Consider the following 23,989-nt stretch of genomic DNA (forward strand, 5'->3'; position numbering starts at 1 on the left):
GAAAGTTACGGGGGTTATCCAGAATGCTTGACTGGTAGCCTCCTGGCTTTCCACACATTCCTAAATTGCCATGTAATTTAAGACCTTGTTTTCATTGCAAAATAGAGCGCAGTCGTGTTACAGAGCACAAAAATAATGTTTGCATTGTTGGAGGAAAGAGCAGTTGCGAGGCGGCAATAAATGTGCTGAATATCGCCGTTGCGCAGTAAAATCCTTTTCAAGTGAACAGGTCAAGCGTTTTGTCAGCCGTACACGCATGCAAATGTTTAAGAGACTTGTTTGCATTGGGCTCATGACATTTCAACCGCTTTCCCTGTATCATTTACATGAGAATCGTTCCTCTTTAGAAACCTGAGACTTAATAACGTGAACAATATGCTTCCTCTTTGTTTCAACGGAGCTCAATAATAACAGCCCATTATCTTCAGCCGTAGTTTATATTCATCTGGTGGGCGCCATTAATGTTGCTTACATAATGAAATTCATCGAGTCTTTAGGGCTGCTTGTATAAATCCTTCATTTCCCGCGGCGGCGCGAGTGGAGTAAATCAGCCCCACCCTTCATTTGAAAAGAATCCTTCGCTCAATCTTATCTGAGCCGATACTAATGTGTGTTTAGAAAAGAAAACATGAAAAAGAATCCTCACAAAGGTCGACACTTTCAAAAGCCATCAAAAGAACGCAGAACGTGAATGTCATAAAAATGATGTTTTGAAATGTTCACAGTGTAATTGATTTGATTCGACTCGCATGTAGAAGGTTCTTGAAAGCAGCTTTTGCACTTGTAGATAAGATAAGACTCCATGTGTTTCAATCCATCACATACACTCATGTAAAGCCAGTTAAACACGCTTTATTTCACTGCAATAAAACTGAGTAATAAAAAGGTCACAGCAACTCCACGAGAGCCACACCACAGCACAGAGCTTTATGACACATTCATTTAGTGGGAATGCCATAATGTAACCTCTATATAGTATGTATATATTTATGTAGTGATGTGATCGGCATTATAGGATCAGATCCGGAACGGAAGAGCAGTTTAAAAGCTGTTGTGTTGTGAAATCCTTGACTTTTGTGAGTGGGTGTTTGTTCATGTCTCAACCAGAAATAATGAGAAATATTTGCCTTTATACAAACTGGTATTAGCAGCACATGAAACGTCTGTCATGCCACTCGATAAGTATGTGTAACATAACTGAATGTGAAATTTCACACAAGTCTCTGCGCTGCTGGTTTTTCTGCCTCTCTAAAGCATTAACATCGAATCTATTCGGGATGTGATAGTGTAAAGGTTCACATAACGCAAAGCAGCTTTTTTGCTTCTGTGACAGACGAAGCGTGTTGTATAACAGGCTGAATAATGTATTTTTAATACCACTCCTTAAAGCACAGGAGCTCTATTGTAATGAGCTGCATTATTATAGGCGGCAGTGTGAATTATGCACAAGCCTCAGTATCATTCCAACTGTTTCCAGTGGCGTTCGCACAAATTTCAGGACTGAATATCGCTCGATCATTCGCAACCGTATCGTCTGAAATAAAACGACATTGCCAATTAGATGCCTTTCAAAGCCTGGGACTTTATGCAGTAATGCAGTGAAATCCATTACGTGTCCGGATGATAGAAAGCAAGCGCTGCTGAAGGAACAGACATGGATATTGATCTAATATTATCAGTCCAGTGTCATATTCCCCACGGCACCAGCACAGTCGACTCACGCAGTGAGTTTAGGTGAACACAGGGGGCGCTAGAACTCCCAAACGATCATGAGCCGTTTCCACTCTAAATGTGCTTTACTCTAAACCCGGATGAGTTGGCAATACTCAAAAAAAAATGTACGTTTAAGAGGTTCTTGGTCTTAGTTAGCAGAAATTTCACATTTCGATAACTGTTAAACTAAAGTTTTAATTCGTCTCAGTAAATGTGACTTAAATAGTTCATTCATCTTTCTCATAAAATCAAGTAGACTGAACCCGAGGTGCAGAGTACTTATTCTACTTAAGTATTACTTTGGAGGATCTGTACTTTACGTGAGAACAATTAAAAATGAATTCTTGTACTTTTACTTTATTACATTTTTAAAGATTTCTTTTACTTTTTACTCCTTACAATTTTATTTATACTCAAAAAGTAAAACTTTTTTTAAGTATTTTTGAAGTCTCACTTTCCTCTATCGTCCCTTACTACCGATAAACCAACTGAATTGCGCTGATAAATTGGATTTAAATGTTTTTAAATCAGCCAATGAGATTTGTTTTAATATTCAATGAAATTGGCCAGACATGTTGATTGGTCCTTTTGAAGTGACGTCATGTCACATCAATTACCACAATGCAGAGCACCTTGCTTGACCTGGACCGGCGGACCTGAGAGAAATGATCAGTGGAAGAAAATGGAGGAACACGATCAGCTGCTAATACAGTTCAAAACCCACCACAGGATCAAGAGCACCCGTGGCCTTCTTGTAGTGTAATGAATAAGGATTCATATAAGTTGAAGTGTGTTCTTTGTCTCCCGCTCACCAGGGAAATATCTGCCTATTGACTCTCACAATTTAAAAAATCAGCTTCTGCTGAAGTTAAACCAGAAGTTTACAAACCTTGAGTAGCATGTTGCATATTAGAATAGGCATGTGTTAAATACAATAAAATACAATCAGTTGTTAAGCAGGATAGACCATTGCATGTGGTTCATTCACATATTGTGAAAGATTAAATGCTTGAACAAGAATCTCTTTAGTTTTATAATTAGATTTACTTTTACTTTTTAAGTACAATTTGAATGTGGTACTTTTTAAACTTTTGCTCGAGTATGTTTCTGGCCAGATACTTGTACTTTTACTTGAGTAATATTTTCACTCAGAACTTGGTCTTTCACTTGAGTAACATTTTTGAGTACTTTTTACACCTCTGGACTGAACTCATCTTTTAGTTTTTGGTAAAAATGTATTTATTAGTCTTGATGTGTATAAATTAAACACATTTTGACTTATAAAATTCAAAATGACAAGAAGAGACAGATCTGGCATTAGTACAGTTATTATTCACATTTTACAAGGTATGTAGCCTCTCACAGACTAAACTCAAGCATCATATTTTAAAATATACTCTCCTAATGCAGTCTGACGCAAAGCATGCTGGGAATTGGAAATCCTTCTTGAACAATTGTATTGAATTAACATGTTTTAATTAAGTAAATTGAACAAGGAGCAAATTCATTTTTTGGAGTTTTAGTCAAAACTACACATTAATCAAAAATAATCATTATACTTTACTCAAAAGTATAAATTATTGTCAGGAACTTAAATGATTTAAGTAAGTAGATATTTTTCTAAATAAAATTAAGTTTACATTACTCAATCTGTTTGATTGTTTTGAGGATGGGTTTACAGTGCAAAAATGGAGTTGAATGTTGAGTGAAATATTGTCAGAGTGACATTTCGTTGAGTCATTCCAAAGAAGCTTTGCAGCTCCAGTCTCCATTAACTTCTGTTGTGTGAAAAAGAGCAACATGAACATTCTGCAGAACAAAACTCTTGTTGATTTCCACTAAAGAATGTAAGTAAATGATTTCATTTTGAGCGTCACCTGTTCCTTTTCAGTTTAACCTCCAGGCTAATATTTGCTGTAATCTTTCCAAGTAAAACTAGAAAGTTGATCCTCTCATAAACATGCAGCATCTACTCTTTAAAAAATATCTGTTGTTGATTCGAGCAGATCTGCGCTGTACAATTCCCCGTTTCCCAGCTGAATGATTCAAATGACTCATATAGTAACTGTTGTAATTTGTTGTCATGGTGAAATTCTCTCTGGAGCACTGCATACAACACCAATGGCATCAGCAGAAAGCGGGAAAGGATTTGGCTGTGACACAACGCAAATAACAGACATAAACATGAAAAAAATGAAAAGGTTTTCTGAGAATCCCCCATGTTGTTGTGTAATTAAAGCCATTCATTCTCGTGTTAATGATAGCCCTCTGTCAAACCGAGCCTTTCCACAGCCACCGCATCATTAACAACAAGATATTTATGATCTACTTAAGTTTACATTTAGGTTCACACATTTTCTCCTTAACAAAGGTGTTTTACTCGAGCAACGCAGAAACCAGCCAAGAAACATGAATACACAACAAGGGATGTCATACGTAAGATGTTGCAAAGGCAGCATGTGTTTTCCATCTTCACTTTACAAAGCTATAAAGAGTTTTCATCTTGCGTAACATAATACACAATCCATCAATAACAGTGATGTGATCTACTACCTGAAATGATTCGAGGGTTTCATGTTTCATGTGCATTTTAGCAAGCTGGTGTGTGTCATTTTAGGTATTTGAAGTATTTGTAAAAATAAATAAGGCACCAAAGTCGACACATATAAGTTAGACATTTATTGGTCATTATGCCAACAGTCTGATGCCATCACATATCAAATAAACATCAAAATGTTAATGCATTTGTGAACATGTTTAAATGAACAGTCCGTTTTCTGTTGTTAAGGACCCTTGAAAACACAACTATGTTCGCTATTTATAGGAGGAAATGTTGCTTTGTTTGGCTGCTTTTGTCATTTGTGCCAGTTTCAGAAATCATTCTATTTATTGCTGTGTGTCTGTGCATCCAAACAAGACCGCAGATGCACCTGTGAAAGTGATTGATAAACACACAACACAGAGAGAGAGAGAGAGAGTGAGAGAGAGAGTGAGTGAGAGAGAGAGAGAGAGAGAGAGAGAGAGAGAGAGAGATTTGAAATGTTCTTATGAATCCCAACATGAATAAATAAACATGGAGATGAATTGAAACGGGCAGTCTGCTGATTCATTTATATATTCCTCCTACAAGTCAATCTGCACATGTGATTTAAACGTACGCTCATCTGTTTTAGCACACCTGATGGTTATCTTTCTATTACACATGTGCAGTTGTCAAGACTCGAAAATGAGTTATAAATCAAAATTCAGCTCCTCCATTTACATGGAGGTGCATATGTTTATTATTTTCAGGTACTACCTTAAACCACTTGGCGTTTTACAAGATATTGAAGACACTTTTAATACATTTAATTAATCAAAAGAGGAATATGGCAAATAATCCCCCCCTTTATTTTTCTCCTGACCACAGATGGCACTAAATCTCATCCCACACATCTATTGAACAACATATGTGAGGTTTAATGCATAAATATCAGTCTTGATAGTTTTGATCTGTGTATTTGTTTTAAGTTGGATAAAAAGGAGGTCTGTCAGTTAAAGAGGGATTTGTGGGTACAATGATTTTCAGCGGGAAACAAGTTTGTTATTTAATTAAATATGTCATAATTTCTCAAAATTGTTTTTAAATACAATATTGTAAATCGTTCAGTCTATTATATAATTTTACTAATGACTATCTAAAATAAAGAACAATATTTTATTAAAAATTAATTGCTTACATGACTTTTATTTTGTATGATTAAAATAGCACATTGTCCATAATGCTTTTTTTTAATAAACATGTTAAATTTGATCATTAAATACACATTATTTTGTGTAGTGTGTGTTAAGAATTAAGTCTTTGTGTCGGGGGCTGCAGTGTGTGAGTTCCGCCACAGGTGTCAGTGTGGAGTTTATTTTAAATTTGTCATTAATATATATGTTATCTCTAAAAGGAGAGAAAAAACGCTGACGCCGTTATTTCTACTCTCCCTGCAAATCACTGACAGTATAGTGAACAGCATTTCACTGCCTCGGAGCGATCCTCAAAAATGACTGCACTTCTCATTCAAAACAGGTTCTGATACCAAAGACCATAATATATAATTACAGGTAATTTAGTTAGAGGAACGCTGGTGCATTTACAGTGAGCGGATAGCAAGACATCTAACTTGTCACTCAAATGAAGAACATTTTGTGTTGCATTGTTCTGAAAACAAATATGAGGATTAATGAAGCGCTGAAGAGCGCAGTCATGCACAAACCTTTGACAGGCAAAGCAGCGCGTTCAGTCTCACGGTACCAGAGAGAGAGAGAGAGAGAGAGAGAGAGAGAGAATTCAATTTTTCCACATGCTTTCAAACGGCATCTCTGAGAGAAAGATTAGACTATCAATCTGCTCTACTCAGACTGTCAGCAGGCAGAAGAAAACTGCTGCAGCAGATACTGAAACACACAATCTGTGAGGGAAATTATTCTTAACATCATCATCGCGATCTTTTATTACAGCTTTGACTGCAGGAACAATCAGCAACAGTGCTTCTGAAGAACTTCTAAACATCATAAAAGCCGAGGAAACTTGAACTAATATAACCATTCAGGCAGACAACATAACTTCCTCTTCTAAATCTGTCTGAGGTAACAGCCCTTTAACAGAAGCATATTCAGCATGCCACGATCACTCATGTGCAATTATCTGAGTGGAATCTCTCATGTCACTGTGTGTCACAGGGCAGCAGAATGACTGATGGTGGGGCTGAACGCACTGCTATTACTGCTCACTGTCTCAAAGAAAGCTGTTTAATCATTGGCTGACACGACTTCCTCCATCACATCACCCCACTTATATACTGTATTGGCTGACTACCAATATCCTGATCATTGTAATCAACAACATTTGAGATATTTGTATTTCTATTATATGTTAAAACACACTTTTCACATTTTGCAAAATCAACATTATTGAAACGATGATATGATATTTGAATTTTCTAAATAATATATGTTATTATAAAGTATTACAGTTTCATGTTTTGTGTCCATAAATCAGGTTCTTATCTCATCCACATGATCTTTTCATGTTGTTTTGTCCCTTTTTTCTAAAGAAAAGCCCCGCCTCCCAAAACACAACAATGTCTTGATTCAAATGAACTAAATCACATTAAGTGTCCTCCGCTGGGTTCTATGAAGCGTGAATGTGATCATATCCATAATCACCAGCCAGCCCTCGTGACTGGAGATAAAACATTGCATAAGACATAAAAATAGCTGACGTAAATGTTACATCCTGTAATTCAGGCCATATGCTTCAACTTTTTTAAGGGCACCGCCATACATTTTCACACAAAGCAAATAACATTTGCATCGAGAGGCTCTGAAATATCCAGGAGGCATAAATGTTAATAAATATGTATCAGATTGTTCTCATATCTGTTTTATATTCGTCTTCACAGCTGTGCGAAAGCTCGATCATGCTTAAACAGATGCGCGACTTAAAATGTTGATCGAACAATAGCTACACGAATATCGTCCCTTTATGCGTTTGATTTCTCTTATCGAACACATGTGACATTCATTCGCTTTTAGCGCGCGATTTGCCTGCAATATTGTTTTCGCATTGTCTCGTGAGATCACATTCAATCCTCAAATGTCCATAATGGCAACAATTCATGAGGCGGTGATGTTACAATGTTTCCATGTGTCGCGTTAACACGAACTCGATACATTTCAAAAGCATTTGCGCTAATATAAAGGCGCATCTGAATACATCGTTACATCATCCCATATCCACACGTTCGCGTTGCTATGTTTCCGCATTCTAATAATTATTAAATTATATGATTATGGTTTATAATTAATTCTAGAAATAAGAGGAAGAATCTCTGCAGGAAATGTTTTTTTATAGACATACAAACCTCCTTTTGCACAGGTCCTGACAGATACGTAAAACCAACATTGCATATATGATCAGAATATAGTCGCTCTCTTTGCATATAAAAATCGTTACATGTATATTTATATACCTATATATATGCAGTTGTCGAACGAGCGTCACATTTTGTGGCTTAAAAGCGTCATTTTTTAAAAAACACGACTTTGAAACGCTGCCCGAGCGAAAACGCACCAGCCTCAATGCGGATTTACGAATTTACTACGAACGCCTTGCTTCGAAAATGTGAGGAAATGATCGTAGGCGAAAGAAAACGTCTTGAAGAAATATTGGACACCAATCGCCGTCATTTTAAGTGAGCCGATATCGCATCGCGGCGATTTCATATTGAAGGTCGCGGCGTCGGCGAGCGCGCTGATATTTTGCCCTGCCAGGACCTGCAGTGATCCATTCAAGCCAACAAGTTTGGAGAGAATGTTTGAGTTTAATCAATTCAGAGCGACGAGATGGAGCCCAACTCACTGCTGGTAATATCACACACCGCTTTCATTTCCACGTCGAAATATTTGATTATTGCGCGCAAACGCGATTCTTTCGTATCGCACGGAATGCATGGCGAAAACTTTACAACTAAAGTTGATATTACACGATTCGCATTTCTATCTAATGCCATTTATCATGTGATCAGGCTGTGACCCTCATCATGTAAACTGTGTGTGTTGTGTATGTAAGAGCTCGGTGGTTTATGGATGTATGACATGAATGCGCTCTCTTGGTGTTTCCGCAGTGGGTCGGCTCACCTTGTGGTTTGCACGGACCATATATTTTCTACAAGGCGTTTAGGTTTCACCTTGAAGGCAGAGCGAGAATTTTGTCCCTGGGAGATTTTTTCTTGGTGAGATGTAAACCCGAGGATCCCGTCTGCATCGCGGAACTGCAGCTCCTGTGGGAGGAAAGGACGAGCAAGCAACTTTTATCCAGCTCCAAACTTTATTTTCTGCCAGAGCAAACCCCCCAGGGCAGAAATGTCACGCATGGAGAGGTAAGACAGCGCGTTGTTATTTTCTTACATTACATTATCCTCGCGCGTATGAAAGTAACGCGAGCTGTATGTGTGCCTGTGCATCATCGCAAGACATCTGATCGCCTTTTTCAGATCTGATCTCGCATGTTAGACGAGGTTGCGTTGCGTTTAATAATAGACGTGTGGTCACAGCGAAGCCCCTCTCGGCTCGTTTGCATATCATCGGCGTTTATCGCGGCGCGCATTTGCGATGCTGAGAAGGATGCCATTGTGTGAAGTTGTCACATCAAGTGTTTGCTCGTTTCTTCTGATACACAACAGTGCGGAAACTGAGCTGAAGCGTTTCGTTGTGGCTTTGCGTTGCGTTGCGTTGCGTTCTGCTGATGCTTTAAATAACAGTGTTTCCACACGAACATGCACGCGCGAAACGATCGCCTCGCGCTAACGATATGCGGCGATTATGCTTCGGGATGTTTAAGATGGCTATTGTAAATGCGCGACGTTGTGAATCAATGGGAATAGATGAATTTCGGCAGTGATCTCGCGCAGCTGACATTTATGAAGGTTATTATGTCAAAGTCCTGCAGCCTCACATCTGTTTAGCCAAAATGAAAAATGTGTTCTTTCTGACGAATTAACCCTTTGGTGTCCCTTTATATTATTGTGTTGAAGTTATACTTTATAATTGCTTGTAATTAAATATTCTTATTCTATATTCATTAGTTAGTAAATATAGGAGTGTTTATAGCAAAAGTGTAGTATTTTTTGTGTTTATATTATGTAGTAAAACCATATGTGGTTGTTACTTTAAAGAGCTTTTTCAGCCTGATCTGACCCCATGAAAACGACTCGCTTGTGTAACTAGACATTTTCATATATTTTGATGAAACCGGTTTATCAGATGTTATGTGCACTGCAAGCTGCCTTAAGAAAACCCTTGAATATACAGTGTTCACAGGCCATTGTGCACGCGCGATTGCTATTTTAACAAAGCAGCACAGCTGCGCTCTTACATGTGTAATGTAACAAGCTCTGTACCTGTTTTATCTTGCACTGCTCATGTCATCGCCAGTCCCGAATACAGAAAGACAATGAGCCGTGTGTTGAAGCTCTGTCCTGCCCCCGCGGAGGGGCTTTAATAGCCTTTTGAAAATAATCAACAGGTTCTGCGAGACCCCCGGTCCAAATGTCAGGGGTACTGTGCTGAATTATGATCAATATTACGCGGGGGAAACGCAAACTGTCGACCTTGAAAGCGTGCTGTTTACATTGAGGTGTTATTGAGAGAGAACATTAGTGTTAATGCTGTGTGTGTGTGTGTTTAGTGGATCAGAGCGCGCTCCCCCATTCAGCATCAATGGCAGTTATTTGCTTTTCACATTTATTACGCATTCATGATTTCTGGGCGGATGGGAAGAACGGGAACGATGCTCTCCTCCTGTGTTACAGTATTGAGAATATGCTGCAGGAGATACTGTCAGCTGTACTTTTTTGGGGGCCAAGAACTATTTATAGAAGTGATGGCCTACACTTACTAACATAAGAGCTTTATTGAGTAATGCTGAAAGAAAGAATGAAGGATATTTGGAGAGTCGATATTGGGATCAAAATGGTGTTTTCAGTGATTTTACTATTAGCAAATCGTATTGCGACCATCAGTCTTTAGACATTTATAAACCAGCAGTGAGTGTGCAAGTTTTACTCGTGCTGTGACAGGTATTGTGTGAAGAATGTTTTGTGCTAAATGAGACGTGCAGAATTGAAATAATAATGTGATGTAGTGTCAGGCCGAGCACCTGCGGTAACGTGAGATCTTCACATGCACTCAGCACATCGGCCAATTAAATTACATTTGCATTTGCAGCGAGTGACTATCATCCACTATCAGACAATCTATTGTGTGTTAACGAAACAATAACAAACGTGTGTATTAACAGAATCTGCGTCAATGCTGGGTCACGAGGGACACACACATTTATTAAAGAATGTTATTGAAAATGATTTATGAGATAATTAAGCATGCTCGGCTCAAGGAGCTATCTGAAGCTGGCTTATTTATTATCTGCATTTTAAAGGGTGTTGAAAATGCTTCTCATATCTTTTGGTTTTGTTTTTAAAGGTTGTGCGTTCAATTAAACTCAACTCTTAATTCACTTGGCTAGGCAGCTGGAACCGGTTATGTGGCGTCCTTAAAACCACTAATAAATCAAGGACCTAGAATAAATATGTAATGTTAATTTATGTGTATTTACATTGGATTTTTTTCAATTTAATATTTGACTTTTAAGGGATACTTCACAAAAACATGAAAATTCTGTCATTTACTCTCCTTCAAGTTGTTCCATATCTGTATGAATGTCTTTGTACTGATGAATGCAGAGAAAGATATTTGGAAGAATGCGTATAACCAAACAGATCTCAACACCCATTGACTCCCATAGTAGGTAATAATCATTCTTCCAAATATTTTTGTTCAGTTGAACACAAAAGAAGACATTTTGAAGAATGCAGGACAGCAAACAGTTCTGGGACACTTTTGACTACCATTGTATTATGGGAGTCAATGGGGGGCAAAATCTGTCTGGTTACAAGCATTCTTCCCAAAATCTTTCTCTGTGTTCATCAGAACAAAGACTTTTATACAGATTTGGAACGACTTGAAGGTGAGTCACAATGACAGAATTTTCATTTGTGGGTGTAGTATCCCTTTAACAATGGCTGAAGAGTGGTCGCCGGTCTGTCTTGTTAGTCTTTTTGAGCAAACATTGAGGATAATAAAGTTTTGCGTAACCAGAGAAGCAATGTGCTAATGTTTAGCCAGCGTGTGTATGCAAGTATGATTGTGTGATAAAACAGAGCCACTCTCTGCGAATGCCTTTTTGTTTCTACACCCGTGTGATGTAATTTCCCCTCTGGCTGGGGTTAGTCATTCATTAGAAGGAGAGCGCTGGGTAAAACCGCCAGGCCTGCAGTGATCTCTTCCTGGCAGCCGGCCGACTAAATTTAACACTTAGACTTTGTGCCTAGAGAGGGCAACCTAACGCTCTTCTGAAGACGCTTGTTTTGCTTTTGAGAAGCCAACACATTCTTCTTACTGTACCGGCGTCTGCAGCTCCAGCAGATCTGTGCTTCTCAATTCAATTTCCTCTCCTCTTTTATTTTCCCCAATCCGTCCTAAAGCGCAAAACTGTTTTTCAGAAGGAAAGATGCAAAACCGCCCCCTACCAGCACCGATACATCATTTATGAGTGTGTTTGGGAGAAAATCTATGTCATTTTAAAGGGAGGAATTGTTTAGGCAATAGTTTCAGGCTGCGCTCGCAGTTTTTCAGCCTTTAATTGGAGCCAGTTGTTCTTCAGTCCCATAGCTCGTAATATCATTGTTTAACTGTGTGTGTGTGTGTGAGAGCGAGAGAGAGAGAGGGCGAGCGAGGGGGGGTGGATACTGGTGAATAGCATTTATGTGACATTAGAGCAGAACTAAATGGGTTTGCTGCTTTATAAATAGATTCCATATCAGACTCCAGCAAGCGTCGGGCACTTTGTTTAACAGCCGTCGTTTGCATATACATATATAAACTCCAGTACGGTACATTTACAAACCCCGTGCATGGAAAGATAATGTCAGTGTGTGCAAATGCACTTGCAAATTTCCCCTTTTCTGAACGGCGGTAACTTCACAGGATTCTGGGAAGAGTGCTAATGTGGCATTACTTGCTTTTTTCGGCTGTTATTTAGATTACAGAACTGAAGATGGGGAGCACGAGCGTGGCTGTGATCCAGACACTTCTCCGCTGCCTGGCGTTAGTCCACGTTTGTCTCTCATATTTATAGTTCACATGAAATCGCCGCTCTCGTCGTAGGTAGAGTTCCATAATATGTTGACTTTTTACAGGCAAGCCTACATCATTTGACGGAGTTCACACAAAACCTAAATATTGAGCAGAATTTCAAAGCTGTTCTTTTCTGCTGGAGTGAAAGTAAATAGTGACTGTCAGTTTGTCATTCGGGATTGCAAGAATTCTTTCTTTCATATTTAAGCGAGCCGTCCCTTTAAGAATCGTCCTGTATAAACTGACTGTAGGTCACGTCCATCAACAGTCACAGAATGCATTCTCACATCAGAAGGAAAAATAGCGCACGTGTCATCTTTAACACACAACACTCATAACGGCTCTCTGCAGGCGGATGATCGCAAACATTCAACAAATTGTGTGTACAACTAACTCTGTATTGTTGAAAACCTGCTAGAACTTGATCACAAGAAGCTTTCTGAACTTTTTCACCCTGAGTGTGCGGTTGACATTGATATTTTATGTTTCTCTTTAACCTTCATTCAAGCATTCAGAACAAACATTTGCATTGTCTCTCGAAGCGCTCGGCTTTCATGACAAATGGCTTTAATTTTGTGGGGCAGCGTCATCATATTTCACAGCAGCGCCGCAGCTTCACGTCCAATCGCAGCGCAGCTCTGCACATTCATACAGATGTAGAGAGCTGGTTGAATTCAGGCCGGATGTCAGCGGCCCATCTGTAAGATATTTCTGAATTCTTTGACAGACGTTGATCTTATTGCAGCCGGACGTACCTGCTGGTCTATACTCGTCTTTACACATTTAATGTTGTTTTCAGAGCTTGTCTGAGTAACTTGTGTAAGTGTATGGCAGCGTGACATTGTTTTAGTAGTTGTAGTTTAGGATTAACCTCTGCAGATCAGATGAATCAAACGTTATTCCACTTGATATTTACACCTGCTGAATGATGCTGACGTGTCAATCGGTTGAGATTTGATACGTCATGTATTTATTAGGTGTGTTACGACCGCACACTGATGTGTGTTTGGCTTTATTTAAATATCTGTGAATGCGGCTCATGCAGCTGTTCATTTATTTCCTTATGAAAAATGAAAGGTGGTTAAACTATCATAACCACATTGTTTTGATTTTATTCGTAGTAAACCATAGTAACCACACATTCATCACACTAACCCGAGTGTATGTGACTGTGATATTTGTAGTCAAACTTGATGATGATCAGTATACATTATAGAGATTAATTAGAGGGGGTTATGCTCATGATGTCACTGCAGAGTAACATTTTTAGTAAATGCAAATAAGGGCAGTTAATCGTGATTAATGGTATCCAGAATAAAAATTTGTATTTACATAATATTTGTCTGTGTAATAAGCATATTTATTTTGAATTGATAAAAACATACACATAAGGGTCAAAGAAGTTATCACACGAAATTTACAAATGTTAATTTATGTTTACATGAGCTCATTAAATGTAAGTAAAATGTCTACTTTATGGTTTCAAGTTTTTCAAGAATGTCAAAATTGGGTTGAAATAATGTAACATTGTCATTAGATGTAACACAATATTTATTACATTTACATTTAGTCATTTGGCAGACGCTTTTATCCAAAGTGACTTACAGTGCACTTATTACAGGGACAATCCCCCTGGAGCAACATGGAGTAAAGTGTCTTGCTCAAGGACACACTGGTGGTGGATGCTGGGATCGAACCAGCAACCTTTTGATTTACCAGTTCAGTGGTTTAACCCACTAGACCACCATCTCCACCATCTTTGAATTTATGTACAAATTCAAACAACATGCTTATTCTGACTCATACATTTGTACATAAATATTACATTTTACTGTGCTTTGAATGAGTAAAACTTATTATTGACGAATGGGCAAAACCTAGGATAGTGGCAAATATTTGTTTTTTATTTTTGTTGGTATGCCTGACAAGATTGTAACACTGAATGACATTTCAGGGGTCGTCTCCTGTAAATCAGGAGAAAATGTGTGATATTTATTTTTTGCTCAGAAAAACAAAAACAAAAATGCAATGAAATTCAATAGAAAACTTGTTTTAAACAACAACAATTTAAATCAGTATAACACATTTTATGCTTAAACCCTTTTTCGTATTTGATCCATAAATGTACATATTAAAATAAATAAATAAAATATACATATACATATGTATACATATTATACAATAAATGTATAAACATTTATTTGATTTAAATTGTTGGTAAATATAAATAAATACATTTAAATATTTCCTAAATATAAATGTATGTGTATGTTTTATAAAGACAAAAATGAATATGCACAGTACAGAGACAAATACCATATAAACACAAACTTTTATTCTGGATGTGATTAATCGTTTGACAGTCCTAATGTAAACATGTTTGTAAATGTAAACAAATAACTATGAGCTATAATGTTTTACTCTTAGCTGTTGTTTACGTACAGAGACAGACTGCAAATAAGACACAGTGTTAATAGAATCTCTGAGTGTTATGATAAACAGATAAGCCGATAAAGACAACATCTTGTGATTTGAGTTCTTCAAGATGATCAGTTTAATCCTCAAATGAAGCTGTAGTTTTCTTATGAAAATTGAGTTGGTTTGAGTTTAATAGATTTAATCAAGTGTAATTCAAGCTCATGCTAAGAAACAAGTTTGACAATCCGTGTGCTCTGGTTTATAAAGAAAATGAGAAAACAAATCCAGTGAATGAATGTGTTGTTTTAGCTTGAAGTATATACTTAAATAGCCATAGTTTGTGCTCACATGAGTTAAATCGCTGAATATGAAAACTTGTTTGATGCTGGATTTAACTTTTAACCAGCATTTAAAAGACTTTCTCCTCTTCATGTTAGCAGGTCAATAATTAAATGGACATGCAAGCAGGTGTACAAATCTGTGTTGACCTGCTGAATTCTTGAGTTGACCTCTGAATCAGTGGAGTGAGACGCTCAGCGTGACGTCTGGACCCCTCCGCTCATATAATGCTGCTGCTTAAAGACTCTTCATGTTAAAGAACAGAGAGGCCATTGTTAGGATGAAGCTTTTAAAGCCTTTGATTGATCTTACTCATAACATCACTTAATAATGCACGGGTAAATCTGTTCGCCGTTTCTCTTTTTATTATTTGATCTGTTTCATTCAAATTGAATTATACAGTGAAGCAATAAAGCATTGAGAGATCACGTGATCTCACTGAAGTTTTCTGTGTACTGTGTTTGACCCATTTGACTTTATATTGGAATTGAAACACAAGCGTCTGCGCTCTCATGCTCGTGAACCCTGCTACTGCCGCTGCTGATAATACGCTGTATCATACAAAAAATTTTGTTAATAATGAACCGCGTAGACTAAAGAACATGCAAAATTATTAATTGATCCTAATTTTAATTCAACCAAGAAAATATCCAGTTATACAATGCTGAACACTTAAATTCTTTTGGCTTGTGGTCTTATTTTTCTGATGTTTGATTGTGTGAAATCGATGATACTTTCCTATATTTCATAAAATGCTACAATATCTCTGGCTCCCCTGCATCCATCTAACCATTTTGAGAACATTATTAGTTATTGTCATTTAATTACTTTCCCTTTGTAAATGTAAAGTAAGGGATTACTCTTATTTTTCCTGCAATTTAATTACATGTAATTTGTACATGTAATCTGATGTAATTGAACTAAATCCTGTGGAATGTATTCAATAGTGGAAATAACACAAACAATTATAAATCTAACTTTAAAATGTATGCTTTAATGTGTCCTTCTCACATTTGTAAACTTTTTAATAAGAATAATTTATGTAGTTTCATATTATTTATTTGAATGAATTAAAAGAGCTGTTTCATGTCTATCTTTGAATCACTGAACTAATCAGTGTTTTAGAAAAAGCAACTGAGACTCAATCGATACTTAAATGAAACCCAACTGAGAGAATCCCATCACATCTCCTGCTGATGTATGAGGAATAATATTTTTCTCTGACATACATGACGTCATTTATTCTTTGCCTTGTTACACGTAAGCTTAAATTGAATGTAGTTTAGTGTCACACAATCTGCATGTTTGTAATTTGGCTTCTACCTCAGAAGATGAATTTATGCCAAAATGTGATTGGCCGCATGACCTTGGATGTCAGAAACAAAAGCCTTACAGGGAGCATTTCATCTTCTCTTTAAAAAGAAAACTAGAAGCCAATTATTTCGCTCTAACTATGTACAATTATATGGTTAATTGCATTTAATTGTTTGCATTAGCTGTCTGTAACAGACCTGCTGCAACCAATTTTTGGGTGGTGACCCGGCATCTTCAAACTACAGTGATATGTTGTATGTTGTTGTTGTACCGCGTGAGGAATGCCCACACGCCCCCCCCGCTGAAGGAAATCATAGCCAATGCGTTCATATCCTGCCATTAGCCGCTTTTATTAAAGCTTAACCCCCTGATTGTACACGGCTTGGTAACTTGCTTTTCAAATGGAACGGTTAAGCGCGCCGAAGCGAAGTTTCATTTTTCTTCCATTTTTCTGTCTGTGCCAGAGATAAAGTGTTTGCTTGACAGCGTGACAATCGAGTCTAGTGTATGGAAGCCAGACATAAAAGCAAAAATGTTCTAGTTAAAGAGGACGTAATGAGACACGGCGTGTTCAGCAGAAAGCTCTCCTGCATGCAGATTCATCTGAAGACTGAAAGAAGAACTTGAGTTTGTCCGGTGATCTCCTGTAGCTTTTTCACTTGACTTTATTGGAAACCGTGTCCAAACCACTAGCAGGAATATTTGTGTGCATTTCCTCTGTGTGTTGTACACTGTATTCTTTGTGTAAAATACAAACGCATCTGTTCCCCAGATTCCCTGTGTGTTATCCTGTGCCAGGTCACGAGCCTTCGCTTCACTTTTAGAAAGGAATAACTCCGAGCCACTTGGCACAGTTGTCATAAAGCTTCAGTGCCGTGACGCATTACAATGAAACTGCATTCCAAATGACAACATGTACAGTAACAGAGAGTTATTCACATGTTCCAGTAAGACTCCGTGAGGTTCAGCTGGTGTAGCGCTCGCGGGCTGGGTTTTATTTTAGATGTGGCTTGATTTAAAACTAGGCCTGTTCGGACTATTTGTGAAAGATTATTATGCCCTTAATGTTCCAGTCCCACATCAGGATCTAAATCTGAAGTGAAGTGCCTTCATGCCTTTGTGTTGCACCACATGTTATTGGTCAGAATTTTGTGCAGATATATTTATATGTGTATTCAATATATATTATTACAATATTGGCAGGATACTAAAAATATTCAAAACGTTTCAATATCATTTCTTTTTCTACCTTTGATGCCTTGAAATTTATGTTACTGTCTAATATATACACTACCGGTCAAAAGTTTTGGACACTTATGTGTTCCTATTTTTAAAAATAATCAACTGATTGAAATTATGAAATAAATCAAAAGGGAACTATGGGAATTGTGTTGCAATGAAAAATTCAAATGAATGAAAACAATAATTAATTATTCAAACATAATTCAGCATCTTCAGTGTTGTCACCCTTTCTCAACTAGCCTCTTGAGGTGCTTTTTAAACGACATTAAAGGAGGTCTGAGCTCTTATTGGCTGTTCTTTCTTCATTGTTCAGTCAAAGTCATCCATTTCTAAAACAAAATGTTAGTTTTGTGATGAAAAAACAATTCTGTTTGTATATTTTGGTCTGCTAAACTAATTTCTGACATTTAAGCATACTCCTTCAGACCAAACGTTTTCTAAATGATGAGAAACATTTCACTCATGTGTCCCAAATCTTTATAAATGCTCACGGTTTAGGTTAAATGAATTACGCCAAACGTTTCCTCATCGCTGTCTTCCATTGGTCGGATAAACAGACAGTCCCTCCTCAAACCCACACCATTGGTCAAAACAATGTTTTGAAAGAGTGAGAGTTTCAGAACAGCGTTTTCACATGTTGTGGAATTCGGATTTGCATCCAGTTAGGACAAAATGTCAAATTATAATGGGTTGTAATGTGTTTCTAATGTCTTATCGTGTCACGTCCGGTGTCAGAGCGTTTAATCAGAATGCTCTTTAAAGCACCTGTCCTGACTCATATACTCTGTTCCTCTCTACAGGATGAAGTCGTCGCTGTTTCAGAGAAGGTCATCGTGAAGTTAGAGGATCTGGTGAAATGGACGGTGGCGGACTGGTCGTGTTGGAAGAAGGGTCTGCGGGCCACGCCCCTGAAACCCACCGTCCTGAAAGAGCTGGGGAAGAACGGTCAGAGAGAAGCGCTTCACAAATACAGAGAGTCCACCCTCAACAGCGGCCTCAACTTCAAGGACGTCATGAAAGAGAAAGCTGAACTCGGTGCGTAGCACAGTTTCCTATTCCTCACATTTCTCTCGGTCAGATAACACCAGAAACATCACGGCTGTGTGTAGAAGTGAACCTCAGAGCCTGCGCAGTAGTGCTTTTAGCGCAGTTTAAGCTTAAGAAATGCAATTCGTGCTACCATTTAATTGTTGGTCGTATACACGTTGTTTTGTCAGACGTTTTATCCGTCTTGCTGCATACATGATGTTATTCGACTGTATTCACTGTGTGGAGACTTTGCATAAAGAGAGTTCGTTGATGTGTGATACAATGTTATAGTGATTGTTCTGTGTATAAAGCTGGTAAATCCCACACGTCTACAGTATTGATAGTGTTTCTCATGGTGCAGGTTTATGCTCATGTAAGTAAATGTCACGTTTGATTAAAAGATTCTGTAGAAACATCGCCAACAGAAGGTAAGAATTACGTTTCTTCTTTTATGGGGATCCTGAAAACGTCTCCCATCTGTCATTGATCAGACAAACCGATCATCCCGCCCAGAACTTAAACACTCAAAGAAAGCAATATTTAAAGCAATAGTTTGATAGTGACACAGTATACACATTGTTTAGAGAACAAAAGCTGTTTTAAGAAAACGTTGTTTTATATTTATGGGTTCTTTTGTGTACACTATATATTCAGTTTAAACCTAACTCTGTGGTACAAGTGTGGTACTGTAGGCCCGATGATGATTTTATTATTTCTTGATAATAGTGAGTGATTTCCTCTGAACGTCACATGATGGTTCCATGATGTGTGTTTGCTTCAGTGTTATTATGTGAAGACGTGCGGTCGGTCTGTATGAGCGCTTCTCCACATCATGTATTTCACAGAGATTTAAGAAACAGTTGTGTTGTTTGTCACGAGTAAGTGCCTGGCGTCTGTGATAATAACACAGCATGCATGCTTCTTTTGATTGTTTATTTTCTGATGAGCAGAAACGAAATGCTTGTACAAGATCCAACAGGAGAGAGTTTGAGCGTGACACTTGTTTTAACAGGCAGCGTGTCCTCCTGAGACTCTTCAGCTGTTTGTGTCTCTCATTAGCTCACAACACTGTGATGAAGTATGAAACTCATTTCATGATTTGACTTTCTTTATTTTTGCATTACAGAAATAACTGTATTTAAAACCTGCTGTGCCTTCAGAACTAGTGTTGTGTCATGTGTTGAGCTGTTGACACACTTCATGAAGGTTATTAGCTGCAACTGGTTAGTCATTCGTTTGACAAAAATGTTCATGTATTTTTGATGATGAAGAGAGATAAAAGAACATCTATTTCAGTGGATATCATGATTGTTCCTCCAATAGAGCATTTCTAATTCAAAATCTGTATCATGAAGAAATGAAATTTTCATTTAAGCACAAGATGAGTCATGTGTATCTTTGTTCTGTTTTCTCTAGAAGAGATAAACAACATTTGAATGCACAAGCTATATATAGTATTTTGGGGAATATGTTAGATGATCTCAAAGCAAAAACATCAGTAAAACCCTCAATAATACATTAATAGTACTGCATATATGCATCAAAACATAGCAAACCGTGTAGACCGTTTTATCGTACACGCGTGCGCGCCTGACCACCAGTTAACTTCCAGGTCGTGTTTGGCTAGTGTCTAATATAACTATTGATATTTAATTTAATTTATGTTAATATTGATTTGTATTATTTAAAGTCGGTCGCATTTAAAGAAAGCGTGTGATACACTGACATCTAGCGGTTGAGTTTGGTATCGCAGTCTACATTCTAAATATTGGAGAGACAAGTTTAGCAAGTAACGGTCTTCTCAGTTTCTTTTGATGGTTATCAGAAGTAATCTAGAGGCACACGTGCAGTAACGTGTGTAAATGTTGTTATGATATAACCGTCTATAGTATTTTTGTTAAGTGTGAAAACACGTCTTTGCTACCATTATTTATTTGCCATTACATTTCTCGGTTTTTACTGCATTTCATTTTACGTTAACATGTTTTGGGCTGTAAAAGGTCTGTTTGAACCATTTCAGAACAAATACATAAATATTCATATATTTGTTATTCGGCTCAACTCTGCTGCTGGGGAACTGAAGAAGTGGTCATGTTTAAAACAGAAGTGCATGGCATGTACAGCAGTAGGTTGAAAAGCCATTGAATATCTAAATATACACATCAGCCCTTCATTTGACTGGATAAAGTAATTATGGGCTGCTCGTGGTGGATCATTCTTCTCTGCCAGATACTAGAATTTACTCACTGGTTTTATCTGAGCGTCTGTGGAGTGAGCTGATGTATGAGATAGAAGAATCAATAATAGATGCTTTGTCATTGTAGCTTATGTGCAGACTACAGCTGCGAATGACAATCTATAGGCGGCCAAAACATCTCTGATTTATTCACGGTCTGTCGTGTAACCCTATTATTTGTGTGTGTATTGCCAGTATACTCTCACGGAATGTTAATAAGTCGCTTTTAATGACTGTATAAAAGTGTTTGTGTGTGTCGGCTCGGGATGCTAAATGGATTTACTCCGACTACCTTGAGATCTACTTGGTAAGCAAAATATTCTGGCACAGGCCCAGGGACTATCTCTCTCTCTCTCTCTCTCTCTTTTATTATCATATCTAAAACATAACTGCAACGATTAATTGAAACACTCATTTGAATGAAGCACATCATGGTGGTGTCCAGAGGTGACCTCTGCGCATCTTCTCTGAACTCTCATTTATCATTGAAAGGTGTAATAAATTATCATAAATTACAGGGCTACAGAGTTACTCATTTGCCTTTTAATATGAGATCAGAGGCGGTTCTGAAATGGATTTCAGCTCGCGAGGAAGATTCCCTGACATGTTGTGCTTTCATTTACTGACCTGGGGCGCTTTGACGCACCTTTTCTCTTAAGAAGTAAACTGTCTGCGGGTGATGTGAAAATTTTTATAGTCATGAAACAACCTCCTGCTCATGTTGCATGGAAAATAAAAAGACATTTGGCTATAATTGATGAAGATTAAAAAGGTGATTGTTCAGCTGTACAAACAGAGAGGGTTTAATAATTAAAATGTTTTTTTAACCGTCTGCAATGTGGACGACGGCCAACAACAGACTTAACAAAGCTGTGTTTATTATACTCAGTTGAAACAATGACTTTAGGGTCTTCAATTATATATTTGATTACACACACACACACACACACACACACACACACATACTGTGTGTATATATATATATATATATATATATATATATATATATATATAAATAGTAAAAGTATATCATTTTATTTAGTATGAAATATATTTTAAAATATTTACATGTATATACCTATGTATAAGATTATGTTATAATAATAATATAAAAATGTGTGAATCATTTGCACTCGCGGCGCTTGCTTGTGCAACCAGTGTCCAAATACAAAAACACATAAACCAATGAACAAGTGACACTTTTATTCATAGGAATATTGGTTTTAATTGTAATGCACATCAATAGACCAGTGACCTTGTGACCCAAATGACAGGTTGGGAACTGCTGACGGAGCGCCCACTATATATGATAAATATACCCAACCAGTTATTATAGAAACGATTTATTAAAGGATTGTTTTTGTCATCTCTGTCATCTCTGTTTGCAAAACAAAGTTACACCACTGGTTTTGATTCTTAAGTTAGTAATGAGATTCATAAAGTTTAGGACTGTGCAATTCATCGAAAGTTAATCATAATCGTCAATTTTGGATTTCGACATAACAAAAACAAAGTAATCGACGTAAAACAATTATTTTGCCGCGTTCCATTTTGCATTGATCCTCTCTTCTCTTGTAAAAATGTACCTTATTTTATATATATATATATATATTAATATAACCGTATATAAGGAACACCCCTTTCCTTTAAAGTAGTGGTTCAGCTGTGCTATTTCTTTACATTTATCTTTCAGTTGAATTCACAGTTAAGGCAAGATTTTTTATTTTTCTATGTTGTTTTAAAACATCATGAGTAATCGTGTTAAATATCGGGATCTCAAAATTGGCCCAAATTATCGTGATTTTGGTCCCAATGGAACAGCCCTAATAAAGGTCCTAGTTTGATCCGTGGTTTTGACGGAAGGATTATATTCATTTAATCTGGGTCTCGAGGGAATCTGCTATAAGGATTCGTGTCAGATGGCTCCGCATTAGAATAAATCAGATGTTCACGCTGACCTTGTATAAGTGGCGTAGATTTAATCATGTTTGAGTTCTGCTTTTGTCCTCTCAAACCAAACACTCTTTTGAGGATTTCAGAATTATCATTTTCACGTTGTGATGATGAGCATGAGCAGATCATTGGCCAAAAACTATCAGAACAGTATAGGTGGCTGATATCTGCGCATATATATATATATATGTGTGTGTGTATTTATTAAGAGCATATTTATATTGGCAACAAGTGTCAAGTGGCTGTTATTAGTTATGAAATGACATTTAATTTCCGCAGTAGGAAATTGAGATTCTTGATTTTTTTGTGTGTGTCTGCTGCCAAATTTCCATGTTTGATGAGACGAAAGCTTCAATGCTTCTCGCCGAAAAACATGGTGATGTGGTTTTGATCTGGTAATTAACGGATCTCGCCTATGGCCTTCGTTCTGTCTGATGAGGTTTGACCTCCTGTCTGTGAGATTTACTTTCTCAAATGAAGTCCTTTGATGATAGAGATATCTGGAATCATTTCTCATTTGACTGCGAACATGAAAGTGAGTGGAGTGACGGAATGAAGGGTGTCTGTCTATAAGAGAATAACACAAACCTCTCCACTAATATGATCTATGAGTGATATGTGAGATTCTTTGTGTTATCGGAGGTGTTTAGGACACACCCTGATGTGAGTGTGATTCGACACATAATGACGTGATGGTAACTGGACGCCGGATGGAGAATGTTGAAGATGATGTTGAAGATGATGTTGATCGACACAGTGAATAAACACAACACAGGACCTGCACAATGTCTGTCTGTCTTGTGTAACTGTACTGTGATGAAACCGTATTTGTCATGACTGCTTCTCAGACTGTCAGACTAATGCTGGAGTTGATTTGTGATGGAATCCTCCTGATTTTTGTGTTGATATTGGAGGTTTGTGACAGGCATGTTCTTGTGTAGTCACACTAAACACAGATGATGTTAGACGTGTGGCAGGAGGTTGTGTCCTGAGGTGTTAAACAAAGCACATTATTATGTA

General features: G+C 37.5%; 1 protein-coding gene across 1 annotated transcript in view; it reads left to right on the plus strand.

The window, feature by feature from the left end:
- Positions 1-8,080: 8,080 nt before the first annotated feature.
- The window catches only part of arid5b (AT-rich interaction domain 5B), an 84,821-nt gene continuing 68,912 nt past the window's right edge, over positions 8,081-23,989 (plus strand). The window contains exons 1-3 of the mRNA XM_056771943.1: positions 8,081-8,109; positions 8,370-8,624; positions 18,552-18,786. Coding sequence (XP_056627921.1) covers positions 8,089-8,109; positions 8,370-8,624; positions 18,552-18,786 — 511 coding nt within the window. The 5' untranslated portion in view covers positions 8,081-8,088. The remainder of the gene's footprint in view (positions 8,110-8,369; positions 8,625-18,551; positions 18,787-23,989) is intronic.

Source organism: Triplophysa dalaica, chromosome 17, assembly GCF_015846415.1.
Source record: "Triplophysa dalaica isolate WHDGS20190420 chromosome 17, ASM1584641v1, whole genome shotgun sequence".
In the NCBI taxonomy this organism is placed as follows: Eukaryota; Metazoa; Chordata; class Actinopteri; order Cypriniformes; family Nemacheilidae; genus Triplophysa; species Triplophysa dalaica.